The 16849-nt window shown below is 32.9% G+C and overlaps 1 protein-coding gene across 6 annotated transcripts in view; it reads left to right on the top strand.

The window, feature by feature from the left end:
- Positions 1-16849, top strand: part of TFDP2 (transcription factor Dp-2) — a 165625-nt gene that overhangs the window by 61950 nt on the left and 86826 nt on the right. Inside the window, exon 1 of one of the 6 annotated variants that reach the window (XM_051983350.1) lies at positions 10477-10645. The exons of 3 other annotated variants lie outside the window; for them this stretch is intronic. In XM_051983350.1, coding sequence (XP_051839310.1) covers positions 10624-10645 — 22 coding nt within the window. In that variant the 5' untranslated portion in view covers positions 10477-10623. Of the gene's footprint in view, positions 1-10476; positions 10646-11002; positions 11092-16849 lie in introns of those variants that run through there. 2 more of the 6 variants (XM_051983351.1, XM_051983352.1) reach the window with 2 other exon arrangements.

Genomic DNA, 16849 nt, shown 5'->3' on the forward strand with positions numbered 1-16849 from the left:
ATCAACTCTGTCATCCAATGTGTTTGTTGTATCTCCTCCAAGCTTTATCTTGTCTTGCCAAGAATTGCCGAAAACATTTCCTTTTGCTTTTTAAATCATCAATGGACCTGGATGTATTGTCATCTCCCTCTGTTAGTTCTTACTATAGAACAATTGTATTAGGAGAGGTCAGGACAATTTTGAATTTTCTTTTTGATAGGGTTAGTATAAAATAATACTCTTTTTTGAAATTATTCGCCAAACTTTGTTACTAAACATTTTTTGCTGTTTATTAGATATATACTTAAATCTGTACTTTAAAAATTTATTATTTCATTGATATGAATATTCTCTCCAGCAATGCAGATCCTAATCCTTTCATGCTTTAATGTAAGAATAATAAGTAAGCGATGACCTATAGGCCAAATCTATCTGCTGCTCATTTTTGTACAGCTCAGGAGCTTCATAGCCCCCTGTAGACCCCATCCTCTGTACCATTACCTCTTAGTCCACCTTTTGATGATAATCTACTCTTTTTTAAATTGTTATGTCTTTGGAAGTTAACATACAGAGTTCCATCCTATTAAGACCCTGCGCTCCCCTAACATGGCCTTTAGTAACCCTCTGAGCCTCACCTCTGAGCCGAACTGAGTCATCAAAGTAAGTTACCATTTTAGTGGAGAACTGAATATGTACTTATGTACACAATATGTAATTCTATTTATAACTACTCTTCCTAATTCTTGAGACTTTTAGTTTCCATGGATACCCAAAAATGGAGGTAGAAGTTTTAGTTAAATAGAAAGGACTAGCCCAACTCCAACTAGAAAAGATATATACATATATGTATATATATATTTAAATGGTACTCTAGGAAACTTTAGAGAAATTATACTTCTCTATCTCTTTTTATACACTGAAATAGCATTATCAGCAGGTTCATTGATATATGTATTTGGAACCATATCTCATTATCTGTCTTTCACCATTTATACCAGGTCAACTTAATCCCTAAATAAAACAACCCCAACTTTTGTGATTAGCACATTTTTAACTTTAGAATGCAACAAGCATTCATTAAATACCTACTATGTGTACTAGGTGCCAGAGATACTGTTATATACATTGGTAATGCTAAGAAAGATGATAACTAATAATCCCTACTCTTAAGGAGACCAACCTGGTGAAGGCCTATACCAGAAGGGTGTATCTGGGAAAGAAGTTGCAAAGACTTAATAAATGACATCACTTGGCAAGTGATTGGATATTGGAGTGAGGTCAGAGAAAGGAGCCAATGATGACTCCTTTTGCAAGTCTGGATGATTGAGAAATGGTGGTACCTTGATAATAATGCAACATTTATAACTTGGATAAGGTTGGTGAAAAAGATGATGAATAGTTTCAAACATGTTGAATTGAAGATGTCTATGACACATCCAGTTTGAGATGGCCAGTAGACCAGTCAAGTGATTTTCCAGAGTTGCAGAGCTAATATGTCTCCAAGATTGGACTTTTATCTGAAGACTTCGGCTTTAAAGGCATTTCTCCATCTATTATAGCAGGATGCTAAGTTTATTAAACATTTCTTTAATAATACATTCTTGAATTCTGCCAGTAGTGTAAATAAATCTCCCTGGCTTATATTTTGTGGAATATATTGTCTTTTTGAAAATTTTGTGACATTTTCCTTTTTCCATTTTTTTCTGAGTTTGATAAAAATTGGCAAACAATTATTTCCATGTACAAAGAACAGAAAAGAAACTGTTAGTTTTGTACAACTTGTTTTTTAGATATGCGAATTAATTATGGAAAATATAACATTGTCTTGCTTGTATCTCTTTCTGAACTTCCTTCTGCCCTCTTCCCCTCTTCTCAACAAAAATAACAAAAAACCCAAATGCCTTCGGTTGTAACAATTAAATATAGTCAAATGAAACATATCCATACGTTCGCCATATGAGAAAATCCCTGTCTCTTTCAGCAACTGGAGTATATTATCTCTCATTGAGAGGTCGGAAGTATAATTTATCACTAGTCTTCTGGATTAATGTTGGGAATCTGCATAAATAAGGTTTTTAAGTTTTCAAAGATTATTTTCTGTTACCATTTTGTCATTATTGTATAAATAGTTTCCCTTATTTTCCTTAATTCATTCTGTATCATTTTTTACAAACCATCAATCTATTGGGCATAGCTTTTGTTCATATATATATTTGAAATAGATCTTTTCCACATTGGATTCATTTAGTGTCTTACCTCATTTGAGGTTTTCTTAGCAAAGTTAGTAGGATGGTTTGTCATTTCTTTCTCCAGATCATTTTACAGATGAGAAAACTGAGGCAAACAAATTATGTGACTTGCCCAGCTATCAAGTATCTGAAGTGAGAGCTGAACTCAGGTCTTCCTGACTTCAGGTCCTGTTCTCTCTCTGCTTTGCTGTCTAGCTGCCCTCTGTATTGGTTAGAATATTTTGATTAGAGAAGTTTGCTACAAGGATTTTTTTCTCAGTTGATTGAGAAAACTTCATAAAATGTATCCCAACTTTCTTTGAATCTGTCCCTTTTGTGGTTTATTGAGGTGCAATAATATCCTATTATATTTACATATAATAAAATGTCTAGCCTTTCCTCAGTTGTTGAATACTTTTTAGTTTCTGGTATAGCAAAAAAGTGATACTATAAATGTTTTTCATACATATACATACTTTCCTTCTTTGATCTCTATGGGTATATAAGCCAAGTAATTATATCATCAGATTCAAGGGTCTTCATGATCCTTGGTGATCTCCTCTAGAAATTTTCCAGCTTTTTAAAATCTTTCCTAAAACACAATACTAGAACTGGACATGATGTTCTAGATATGATCTAACTAGAGCAAAGTTTGATGGGATTATCTCTTCCCTAAACCTGGATGTGAGGCTTCTTATAATGCAGCCTAATATTACATTAGCTTTTTTGACTGCTGTATAAACACTGTTGCAGTTTTTCAGATGAATTTTTCTTTCGCTTCGCCTTCCCCACCTTATATTTGTGAAGTTGATTTTTTAACTTCAGTCAAACTTTACATTTATCCTTATAAAATGTTATCCTGATAGAGTGGGCCAATGGTCTAAGAATAATAAGTCTTAAAATACTGATTATGTCATAAAATATGTTAGCTTTCCCTCTTAACTTTGTGTCATACACACATTTGATAAGCATGATTTCTATGACTTTATTTAGGTCTTGGTTAAAAATGATAAAGACCTAAAACCTGTGCCTATTCCTATCTATTCTAACTCCCCAAGATAGTTGTAACTTGCTTGCTTGAGGTTCGTGCCACAGTAACAGACACAATTATTTAATTGTGCTTACAGATGTGTGCTGGGTATGTTCACTATAACTTTTATTTAATCTGGGTTTTTTGTTTGTTTGAGGTTGTTTGTTTGTATTATTTTATTTTCAGACATTTAAAAAATCATATCAAATGTTACCTACCACAAGATCAAGCACAAAAGCCTGGGATATTCCACTTGAGACTGCCTTTGCAAGATTTAATAGATTCATTAATGATTAGCTTTTGCCTAGGGAATTCAGCCAGTGTCAGTTCTGCCTGATAGTATAGTTGTCTACCCTGTATCTGCCCGTTTAGTAATGCTATCCTAAAAAAGGAGATCTTTTCCTGATGAAGTCTTTCTCTTTTTGTAATCTGTGAAAAGATTACCAACCATCCTTTTAATAACATAATCTAAGAGTTTTTCAAGGTTTCAGAATAAGTTTAGTGGATTAAAGTTTACAAACTCCAGTTTATTCCATATTTTTGAAAATAAGGCATGTATCTCTTCTCTAAAATGAGACTCATAAATAACACCTATCTTATAAGATTGTGAGGATCAAATTATGTAATATTTGTAAAGCTCTTAGCACAGTGCCTGGCATACATTGAATACTTATTTCCTTCTTCTTTTCTATTTTAGTCTGCTGCTTTTAATACTACTGACTACTTATCTCTCCCTCCCTCCCTCCCCAAAGCACAATTTCCCCTCTCTGTGATTTCATAACTCTTGTTTTCTCCAGGTTATCCTCTCTCCTGTTTTCTTCTTCTTACCATTTTTTGGTGATATTTAACCATATCGAACCCTCTAACTGCAATCTTCAAGACTCTATCCTGGGACTTGTTCTTTTTTCTTTCCATATTCTCTCTCAATGACCTCATAATTTTTCATGGGTTAATTATCATAATCTATGCACATGATTCTCTGATCTACAAATCCAGTCCAGTCTTTAATCAGATCTTCTGTTCATACTACCAGTTACTTTTTGGACATTTCAAATTGCATATCCTAGAGATAGCTTAAACCTGATACATCTAAAATCTTATCTTTCCCCCCAAAAAGCAACGTTTTCCCAAATTTCCTTGCTGTTGTTGAAAGTACTGTCATTCTTCCAGTTTCTTAAGTTTCTTGGTGTCGTCTTTGTCTCTGCAATGTTATATTAAAAATATTAGTTATAGCAATAAGACATGAAAAAGAAATTGAAGGAATAAAAATAGGCTTTGAGAAAACAGAACTATCACTTTTTGTAGATGATATGATGGCATACTCAGAGAATTGTAGAGAATCAACTAAAAATTTGTTGTAACAGTTTCAACTTTAACAAAATTGCAGGATATAAAGTAAGCACAAATCATTAGAATTTTTTGTTACCAACAAAGCCCAGTGGGAAGATAATTAAAGTAGAAATTCCAATTAAAATAATTATAGACAGTATACAGTACTTGGAAGTCTACCCATCGAGTTAAACCTAGGGACTTTATGAACACAATTATAAAGTATTTTTCATATAAATTAAAATAGATTTAAACGATTGAAAAAATATTGGTTGCTCATGGATAGATTAAGCCAATATAGTAAAATCAATGTTCTACCTAAAAATTATTTTTTAATGTTTTTAAAACATTTATTCAGTGCCATGTTGCTCAACCTATCAAAGAATTATAGAGATGGAAAAAATGATAATAAAATTAATCTGAAAGAACAGAAGGTCAAGGATACCAGCAGAATCAATGAAAAATATGTGAAGGAAGGTAGCTTAGCAATACCAAATTTCAAATTATACTACAAAGTGCTAAGCATCAAATCAATTTGGTAACTAGCTAAGAAATAGTGCAGTGGATAAATGGAATAGATGAGGAATACAGTGGGTATATATGAGAGAAGTAAATGACCATAGTAAGGTAGTATTTGATAACCCAAAGATCCAAACTATTGGGGCAAGAACTTAATATTTAACAAAAATTGCTGGGAAAACTGGAGAGAAATGAGGCATACATGAGTATCTCACACAGTATAATAAGATAGGAGCAAAATGGACATATGATTTAACTACAAAAGGTGATATAAGCAAATTAAAGTAATATTTAAAATTTTATCTGTCAGATTTATATATAAGGGAAGAATTATGACCAAATAGGATAGAGAAGAACATGAGAAATGAAATGTGAGAAATGAAATGGATAATTTTGATTACATGAAATTAAAAAGTTTTGGTATAAACAAAACCAATGCAGACAAAATTAAAATGAAATCAGGAAGTTGGGGGAGAGAAGTTCACAGCAAATTTTCTCTGATAATGGCCTCATTTCTCAAATATATAGAAAACCAACCCAAATTTATAAAAATAAGAGGAGCCATTTCTCAGTTGATAAACAATCAAAAGACTATGAACAAGCAATTTTTAAAAGAAGAAATCAAAGCTATCAGTCATGAAAAATACTCTAAATCACTATTGATTAAAGAAATGCAAATTAAAGCAAACTCTGAGGCATTGTTTCTTACTTATCAAATTGGCTAATATGACAGACAAAAAAGGGAACAGGAGGGATGTTGTTGGAGGGGTTGTGAACTGGTCCAACTATTCTGCAGAACTATTTGGAACTATTCCCAAAGGACTATAAAATTGCATATTCTTTGACCTACTAATTACCACTATTAGTTCTGTATCCCAAGAGATTAAAGAAAAGGGAAAAGTACCTATATGTCCAAAAATATTTATGGTAGCTCTTTTTGTGGTGGCAAAGAATTGGAAATTGAGGGATTTCCTATCATTTGGGGAATGATTGAACAAGTTGTGTTATATAATTGTGATGGAATACTCTTGTGCTGTCAGAAATGATGAGCAAAATGGTTTAAAGGAGAAAAAAAAACTTATATGAACCGATGCAAAGTGAAGTAAGTAGAACCAGGAGAATATCACATCAGCAGTATTGTATGATGATGAATTGTAAAAGATTTAGTTACTCTGATTAAGACAATGATCTAAGATAATTTCAGAGGTGGATACAGATTGAAACATTCTTTTTTGTCCCTTTATTTTTCTTGCCTTTTTTTGGCAACATAGCACATATAAAAATATTTTGCAGGACTTCACATATATAATTGATACCATATTGCTTGCCTTCCAATGGGTGGAGGAAAGACTGGAGGGAGGGAGAGAATTTAGAAATTAAGATTAAAAAAAAAATGTTAAAAATAAAATTTAAAGTAAAAATGTTTAGTAGTAAAGAAGGGAAGAGATATAAGATTCTGTAAGAATGAAGTTGTCCAGATGTTTTTTACATTAACACTATACTGTTAGATCAGGGAGACCCACTGACATTTGATGAAGAATGCCTATTGCCCAAATTAATCAATAGGCAGTAGACTGAATGAGGGGTGTGTGTGTGTGTGTGTGTGTGTGTGTGTGTGTGTGCGCACGCGCGTGCGCAAGATCCAAGGTAGTCTTATTTCTCTGCTTGTTTCTGAATCCTTTTGCTCTCCTTGTTGTGGTGACTGTTTTTTATCAATTAAACATCTATGAAAAAAGGATCCTTTAATATTATTGTTCTATAAGAAATGACCAGCAGGATGATTTCAGAGAGGTCTGGAGAGATTTACATGAACTCATGCTAAGTGAAATGAGCAGAACCAGGAGATTATTATACATGGCAACAGCAAGATTATACAAAGATCAATTCTGATTGACATGGCTCTTTTCAGCAATGAGAGAATTCAAACCAGTTCCAGTTGTTCAGTTATGAAGAGAGTCAGCTATAATCAGAGAGAGAACTATGAGAAATGAGTGTGGACCACAACATAGCATTTTCATTCTTTCTATTACTGTTTGCTTGCATTTTTGTTTTCCCTCTCAGGTTTTTTTCTTTCTTTCTAGAGCTGATTTTTCTTGTGCAGCAAGATAATAATATAAATATGTATACATATATTGGATTTAACTTATACTTTAACATATTTAACATGTATTGGAGTACCTGCCATTATAGAAAAGGAGGGGAAAATTTGGAACAGAAGGTTTTGCAAGGGTCAGTGTTGAAAAATTACCCATGCATATGTTTTGTAAATAAAAAGCTATAACAAATTTTTTTTTGAAAAAAAAGGATCCTTTTAAAGTCAAAAGCTTATTTGACTGGCTTGAATCAAACTACAATATTGTAATTACATGAAGTGACCTTTTTTCAACTTTAACCTCTCTTGATTTGATGTAGATTTTGGCTTTTGCTCTAAAGAGAATGATAATAGGTATAAGGTTTGTAAAATGCTTTTCATGTATTGTCTCATTTAACCCCATAATAACCATGGGAGAGAGATGCTGTTATTGTGTATCATTTTATAGATCACAATTGTCTACATCCATGCCCCATGTTTCCCCTCTTCTGGAAAAAGACTCACTTTAAGCTTTTCATCTCTGCTAACCATCTTTTTATTTCTCTTCCCACCTCTATAACTAAATCCCTTGAAAAGGCCTTCTTTAATAGGTACCTCCACATTTTTTCCCCTCACTCACTACCTTCACTCTGACTTTCTATCTTACCTCCATCAAAGTAAACTTCTCCAAAGTTAATGATCTCTTAGTGGTCTTTTCTTGGTCTTAATTTTCTTTGCTCTCTGTGCAGCCTTTGACTCTGATATTTGCTTTCTCCTTTACATTTTTTTCTCTTTAAGTTTTGGAACACTAGCTTCTCCTGGTTTCCCTAATATCTCTGATTGCTTCTCTTTCTCCTTTGCTGGATCTTCATCTAGATCATTCTCCCTAGCTATAGCTGTCTCTAAAGGTTCTCAAGTGTCCTCTTCTCTTCTCCTTCTATACTACTTCCCTTGATGATCTTATCATCTTCTAAGAATTTAATTACTATCTCTTTGCTGGTATTTCTCAAATCTTACCTCTCCTGCTCCAGACTCTCTACTGATCTGTAAGCCCATATCTCTAAATTCCTTTCAGACATCCTGAACTGGATGTCCGGTAGACATTTTAAACTGAATATGTCCAGAATGAAACCCATTCTTTCTCCCCAACCTTTTGACACTCCCCTGCCTCCCCAATTGCTTTTGAAGGCAAGTCCTCTAGGACTCTCCATTTCTCTGATCATGACCTATCAATTTCATCTTTGCAACATCTCTGTAATATGCCCTCTTCTCCCCTCTGACACCTGTATCGTTCTTGTACAAGTCTTCATCCCCTTATGACTGGACTATTGCAGTAACATGCCACCAGTATCTCCTTGTTCCAAGCCCTCTTCCATTCATCCACTAAAGTGATTTTCCCAAAATACAGGTCAATGTTATCCCCTCTACTAAACAAACTTCATTTTTTGCCTCCATGGACAAATATAAAATGGTAAATCTGAATGTTAATTACATGTAACTGTGGTAGTCTTTTGCTCTTAGTGATATGAACAAAGAAAAAACAAGTTTAGAATAGATTCTGAGAGAATTCAGCCAAAAAGCTTCTTAAATACCTTTCTCCTTGTACCATCCTTAAGGATAGTTGGAATGGGAACAGTTGAGACAAACTGTAACATGGAAAAGAGATAATTAGCTTTGGAGTGAGAAGGACGGCAACTTTAAGGGGAATATGACAATTTATTTCACATAGTTCTTAGAATTATAGATTTAAAGTTGGAAGGGATCTCAGAAGCCATATTGGAAACCCTCTCATTTTACAGTTGAGGAAGCTGTGGCTCTGAGAGCTACATGGTTATGTAGCTAATAGTTGTCAACATCAAGGTTGAACTCTCTCTGGTCTTTATGCTTCCAAATCCAGCACTTTAACCCCATTATATCTTGCTGCTTCTTTATTTGAAGGATTTTCTTGAATGTTCAGATTAGAGTTGAACATAAAGAGCAAAATTATAAATTGATAGAAATTACTGTAAAATAGTTTTCAACTTAATAAAAACTTCTTTTTATTGATGACTAAAAGTGGAAGGGACTGACTTAAGGCAGCTTTGTGTATACGTGTGATCAATCATTAGTGATGTCAAGTTTTGAATGATCACTTGTTATAGATGTATGTAGGACTCCCATTTTGGGTAGAGGTTGGGCTGGATGATTAAACTCTGAACCCTCAAAGGAAAATTATTAGGGCAAAATGACTAAAGATGCAGAGTAGAATCATTGTGGGAGTGGAATCAACTAGGTTCTGTTTGCCTTGCTTCTCTTGTTTTCTGATTTACTCTAAGACAAGCTACATAGATTTAATGAAAATCATGGTAGTGGTAGACAGGAAGACAAGCCAGGGAGAAATTCCCTTAGATTGTTCACCATAGCTCGTGCTGAGATGTTTTTAAGAGGAGCATGTTTCAAATCTATGTGGTCTTTAATCAAAAAAAGGAAAATACCTATATGCTATCAAAGTAATGCTTGCTAGGTACTTGGAAGAATCAGCCTTGAAATTTATGAACTGGTAAGATCTCTTTATAAAATTCTTGAATTTATAGTTGTATGCTCACACAATATTTAATTAGTAACATCCTAATTATGTAATTAAAATATTATTGCCAAAAAGTTATATATAATATTTCTTTTCTTTTTTACTTTTTATATGCCTGCCATCTCTTCCTGTAGTTATATAACAAAGTGACAGAGAAGCGTTATAAAAATTACCCATTTTATAATGTGGTTCCTTGATTTTGAAAAGAATAAAAGAACCTTAAGAGGTCAACTTTTGTTCAGTCTCAAAACAAAAACTAAGATAAGGAATTGTATATTTATAATTAAGAACTTACTGGGCATATAGAAATATAAGATCACAGATGTATGAAATATTCATTGGTGTCCTCCTCCCCTCTGACAGGTTATATACTTCTCTCTTCCTTAATGGATAATTTTCATGACTTGATATGAACAAAAATATTAAACATCTGGTTGCCAAACTTTTGATGATAACCTAGAACTTAGGCTAGTCCTTGAAAAAAACAAATAAGTAATTTTGTTCTGGAGTCATTTGAATTTGGGCAGAACAAGGTAGAGCTTTATGCTCTGATGGCTTGGCTTTTGAGAACCCAGTGCAAATTGAGGCAAATTAATAAATTGTAGTCCAGAGGAAAGGAAAAAAAAAGAGCACCATTAGGCTGTTCATAGTTGATATCAGAGATGAACATATTAGTCATTTTGGCATGGAAGCAATGCACATTATCTCAAAGAGGCAGGATCAAAAAATTGTTTTTAAGGCAAGAAAGCTAGACAGTTATTTCAGACTCAGAAAGTTGTGAGTCTCAGCAGTTTTTCATGATTCCTTTATGTTTCATTCAGTAACTCAGGATACCTTTGCTTTCAAGATGCATCAAGGTTTCCTGCTTTGACTTTGCTTCTGAGCCAATGAATATCCTGGCATGAAAAAAACAGGAGTAATGAGTAAGTTTAATTTATAGATTTTAATGTGATGCTGTTTATATTCAGGTAATTAAAAAAAAACATTTGCCAGATTTTAGATGTACCATTGATTGTATTTTTAATATAATTCAGCATTTTATTCACATTTCTTTAGAGGAGAGTGAGATTAAATGGAACCAGCTCAAATTGGGGGTTCAAGATTATACTGTCTATTCTTAGGAGACCATTGTATTCATATTATCACAGATAGGAGTTTTATCATTGTTGGAAAGTGTTTACAGATTTTGGGGCAATATAGGTAATATTTCCCTTAAGCATCTTTTTGGTATTCTTATGAAGTATTTTAAATGGATCCATTCTGAACTCGATTGCTTAAGTCTGACAGAGTCTCAAGTTTCCACTGAATGGTAACAAAGACTGTAGAGTGTTGTTGGTACTGCAGTGAGAGGCATGCTTCCTTAGAACAGGTAAGAGGGATCATTTTGTTTCACACGGCTGGCTGGGGTTTTGATATGGTTTATTAGAGATTCCGTAATTAACAGCAGTTTTAAATTGGGGAATAGGCAATAGCATACATTCCTGAATGTTGCAGTCAAAGAAACTACAGTGTATTGGGGGTTGGGGGAGGGGAGGGGGGAGACTTAGCTTTAGTTTGTCACTCTCATACTTGATAAATTAATAAAAATGCAAAAATAGTCCTGGAAATATTTCTTATCCCAAATATATGACAGGCAGTTGCATGATAAAATTATTTGTTGAAAAGAATTTCATGTGATTATTGATTGGGCAAGCAGTCCAAATTGTTATATCATAACAGTTTTTACTTTCATTTCTTTCCAATAGTTAATAAAATGAACTTTGCCCCTAACAGGGGGCAAGTTTCTGTTGAAACTTTTTAATTGCAAAAAATAAACTGTTTTTTGATGGTCACTAGAAATAAATGTGATGTTTTAAAAGTATTTCAGCTTTTATAGATGTTTCATTACCATTTTCTAGTACAATTTTCTTAAAAGTATTTGTGCTTTGAAAATGTCAGCTGTATTCTAATGAAGCTCAGGCATTGTTTGCTCATAAAGGGGCTGGTGCATTCCACAGCTTTATGGTTTATTATGAGGCACAGTGTGAGAGTGTGGGTGGCACCATTTGGTGTCTGCCTCTTGGGCCAGTGACTGCCATTATGTTAGTTTTGGACTGGCAAAGAAAATATAGCAAACAAGGTCCTGTGTACAAATGTGTTAACACTGAATATTTTTAAAGACATGATCCCAGAATGTATGACAGCTTAATTGAGTTGACCATTTGAAGAATACTTCTAAAGTCCATATTTTTAGGACTAAACAGTATTCTGTCAGCCAAATCACTTGTTCTTAACTTTAATGTACAGCTTATGGACCAACTGAACTTTTTAGGTGAATGTTTATTGAGAAATCAGTACTTCCTTGATCAGTATAATAAAATTTGAACTATGTGTTGCATTAAAAAAAAACAACATAGTTATTTTAAGGAATGTAATCACTTAAAGTTAAGGGGAGAAAAGCCCTTCTTTTCAGTTAGAAAAGTCCTGATGGGGAAAAAGCAACAGATGTTTCTTCTGTTACAATTGGGGTTGTTTCATTCAAAACTCACAGCATCCCATGTGGAGAATGAGAGTGGATAATAAATCTGACTTAATGAGTTTCTACTTAAGCTTAACAGAACCACTTCTAAATTATTTTACTTATTAAAATTTTAAATTTTATTAGATAGGCTTTGAGTAACTTAATTTGCAAATGAATATTTCTTTCTAGAGTAATTTATAATTAATAAAAATTATAGCTAAAAAAGTTGAATTTTAAGTTAATTTAGTTGAATTTGAAGTTAAGGATGAAATTACAGTGAGGTATAGAGAGATTTATTCCAAGTATTTTTTTGAATCAACTTAGTTTTTAGTAGAGATGATTTGCTATATAGCTTGCCTCTGAAAAAAAAGAGTCATTGAGATAGTTGGCTACTAATGTGATAAGAAGAGAGAAATAGCAAGGTGTAAGATCAAAAGGAAAAAAGAATATTAGAGGCAACACATGATGGAAGCAACTAAAATGAGAATAATATTAGGATTAGTGATTTTAAAAATCGTTAAACCCTTTTTTCCTTGTAGTAAAACTAAGACAATACTATGTTATTACAAAACATCCTGAAGTTTTAATTTTTATAAGTTTGTTGAAACAGTTGTGAATAATAATATACTAAATATTCAATTAATATTTACTAAATTTTTGATTATTATGTTTACTTTGCAGTAGAAAACCTAAAAATTTCCTATAATATGATTCAATGTTTGTGTTTAACATTTGTTCATGTACTTACAAATTATAAAGTTTGTATAGATTCCTCATATACTCAAATACAAAAATGATGGGGGAGGGGCAGAAAAGTCAAGGGCTCCATTACCAGGAGATATATTTTTTCAATCATTATTATTGTATTTGAGAACTTGTCATCTTTTTTTTTTTTTTTTACTTTGATCATTGCTTTCAGGTGTATGATATTTTTAAAATTTTAACTTTTTTAAAGAAAGGAAACATTATGATAGCGTTTCTTGGGGAAAATATGACAATAATAACATTGCATTTTAACTTAATATATTTTAAAATCCATTATTTTATTTTAAACACATTATACTTATTACACATTTTGATAAAAGATTTACTATTTATAGTAGAACAAAAGGCTTTTAAAAATAGACTAAGTAAAGCTTCTCCCTTTATTTTCTTTTTTTTGCTAAAAGATACTTTTCATTGTCAAAAACAAAATTAAGAATATTAGCTCTGGACCAGGGACTTTTAGAAATGGTCTAATTCAACTACATAATTTTATATTATTATCCTCAGAACTCTAGGGTTTTTGGTAGATTTTTTTTTTTTGTTTTTTTTTTGCAATTTCAAACTTATTCTTAAATTTAGCACTTCAGTGATACTAAATGATGCATAATTATTTCATTTCTGAATAATTTTGTTATGTTTTAAAAATGATTTAGAACAATTATAACGTTGAAACCTATTTCCAGCCCATCCTTTTAAGTTAGGCCTCAGTAATTTACGCTTTTGCCATTTGGGGTATATTACATAAGCATGGCTATTATAATAGTGGGAAGCATTTCCAGCAGCAACAACAAAACAATCTGAGACTGATTAATTTTCAGCTTAGCAACAAATTTAACTTATGGCAGTTGCTGAAATAATTCTTTACTCTTTAGAAGCAGATTTTTTTGATAACTGTTATCTCAAAGAGTGTTTGTGTAAATTTCATTCCTTACCCTAAAACACAGTTTCATTGCCGTGGCTATTCTATCATTGAGGTGAGACCACAGCCTCTTCACACAATGATAATAGATGGTTTTGATGAGTTGCCCTGCCAAAAACTCCATCACCTAGTGGCTTTCTAGGTATGAGGTTTGTGGCTATGCAGACAAGTGCATTAGTTTTCAGTGCATTGGAACATAGCATTGTGTTCTGATTTTTGTACTTATTTTGTATTTACTTCTGTATTCTTGCTGTCTTTCCCTGTAGATGGGAATCTTCTTGAAAGGAAGGGATTGCTTCTATCTTTGTATTCCTAGTACTTAGTATATAGTATATGTCAATACATGTCTGTTGATTGGTTGATTGAGCATTTTTATTAAATTCAAAAAACATTAACTATCTGCTGTGTGCAAGAAAAACCTGTGCTTGGAGTTAGTTATGGAAATAAAAATGATACAGTTTCTGCCCTCAAGAAGGTTACAAAAATAGTTCTTATTTAACTTACAGAAAAAGTAAGGTTAGAGATCATTGGTGTCTCTAAATTAATTTCTCCCCATTCTAATCTATGTTCCATTCTACTGTAAAAAATGATCTTCCTGAAGCTCATGTCTGACCATGTCATCTCTCTCTAATTCATTAAACTCCACTGACTCCCTGTTATCTCCAGGATCAAATAGAAAATCCTCTGTTGGTTTATTAAAGCCCTTTATAGTCTGTCTTTTACCTACCTTTTCAGTCTTCTTACACCTTATTTCCTGTCATATTTTGTGATCCAATAATACTGGTCATTTTGCTATTCCTGTCACATGACGATTTTCATTCACTGAAACTGACTTTCTCCTCATCTCTGCCTCCTGGTTTCCCTGGCTTCCTTCAAGTCTCAACTAAAGTTCCACCAAATATGAGAAGCCTTTCCTGGTTCTTCTTAATACTAGCATCTTCTCTTCTGTATTATCTTCAAATTACTATATATGTATGTACATATGAAATATGTATGCATATACATACACAGTTATGTATATAGTTATGTATCTAATCTTGCTTGTTATCTCCTTTAAACTTTGAACTTCTTGGGAGTAGGAACTATTTTTTGCTTTTTTTTTTTTTTCATTTTCCCAGCACTTAGTAAAATTCCTAGCATGTTTGTTGTTGTTTTGCAGTCATGTCCAACTCTTTGTGATCCATTTGAGGTTTTCTTAACAGAGATACTGGAGTGGTTGGCCATTTCCTTAAATAGACTTGCCTAGGATCACACAGTTAATGTCTGAAGCCTTATTTGATCTCAGGAAGATAAGTTTTCCTGACTCTAGGTCCAGCACATTATTCATTGTATCACTTAGCTGTCCCTTCCTGATACATAGTAGATCCTTAATAACCATTAGTCAACTTGATTTATACTATCTTAAACCAGATATTTTTTCAAATGCTGTTATGATTCAGAATTAATTAAGTCTCCTTGGGACTTGGAACGTTCAGTTGACTTCATCCTTTTTCATCAACATATACTAAGCGAATGAATGAAGTATAGTGGGTTAGATGTTGACCCCACGTGTTAAGAAGTTATGGCTTATAGGATGTGTAGACCAGAACATCTTCCTAGGGAACAATTGCTCATTATTTCCCTATTCAAATTGTACATCAAGATAGATGTTGTCTCTTAAGCTGTAATAGAGTTAATAGGAAGTGTTATTGGTGCCAAGGAGTATCCACTACATTATCTTCAGGGTAGATGACTTCTTGGCATTGTAAATTGTAGCTCATGATGAGCTTTCCCATAGCATATTATATCAGTCATTTATGTAATTAGCTGAAGAGATTTTTGGAGAGTGGTCCAATAGAAAGAGCCTTTGACTTGCAGTTCAAAGGCTCAGCTTCCAATTCTGGTTCTACCACTTAATAACTATATGAACTTAAACAAGTCATTTAATATCATTGGACCTCAATTTCTTATCTTTTTGTTAATGGAATGGATTATATGATTACCAGGGTCCTTTCCAGCTCTAAGTTTATAATCCTGTAAATTGATTGATAAAGTGGGATATGTTTGCACAAATTATTGTTCTTGATACTTCCATTCACCTGTAATAGGAAACTTATTTTCCTGTTGGCAAAATTAACTGTTTATGTTTATGAAACTTGAAAGTATTTGAATGGATTCTGTTAGAACACAAAGGATTGTTTTTGAGGTATTTTTTTGAGGTATGTGGTATTTGAGGTATGACTGAGATTTTTTACCATTCTCTTTATTTATTGCAAAATTCATATGAAATTGTAGTGGTTTATGATGATGACTTTATTATTAGTTCTTAATCTTAAATGTTTTAAAGTTTAAATTAATTTTAAAATTCTTCTTTTTCTCTACACTATTCATCAGCTTGAGCATTTATATATATATGATATATATTTGAGAAATATAAGCCTGTGTATAAATTAATTCCTTCCTATCTATAACAGAGTTAAAGGCAGTTTACCTGGCAAGAGGAGCTGTAATATTTTTTATGTGAGTGATTTCTAAATGACCCGTGTCTGTTGATAATAGTAAACTCTGATCTCTCTAGTTGCACCCACCTCCCTTGATCTACTCTAACCATGCAGACTGTTGGTAGGAGATAACATTTTCTGTTTTCTGCTTAACAGCCATTTTCTGTGCCTAGGCAATTGAATGTGTTCCATTTGGCAAACATGCCTCTTGCTGTTGTTTAATTGCTCACAATATGCCAGTTGTGAAGCACAATATTTAGGGGCTGAAGAGCACGAGTTTATTGTGAGGAGCTCAGGAAAAAAGAAGAGCAAATACAATTCTTGGTCTTTTCTAAATAAAGTCTCCAGAGTGGGGTGAAGTCTAACAGGATGTAACTGGATTGTTCTATGAATGAGCATCTTTTTATTCCCTTAATTTGAATAGATTTCCTAAAGAAGGTGAACTTTTGGACAAAGGTAAGCT

Source organism: Antechinus flavipes, chromosome 3 (assembly GCF_016432865.1).
Source record: "Antechinus flavipes isolate AdamAnt ecotype Samford, QLD, Australia chromosome 3, AdamAnt_v2, whole genome shotgun sequence".
NCBI classification, from domain to species: Eukaryota; Metazoa; Chordata; class Mammalia; order Dasyuromorphia; family Dasyuridae; genus Antechinus; species Antechinus flavipes.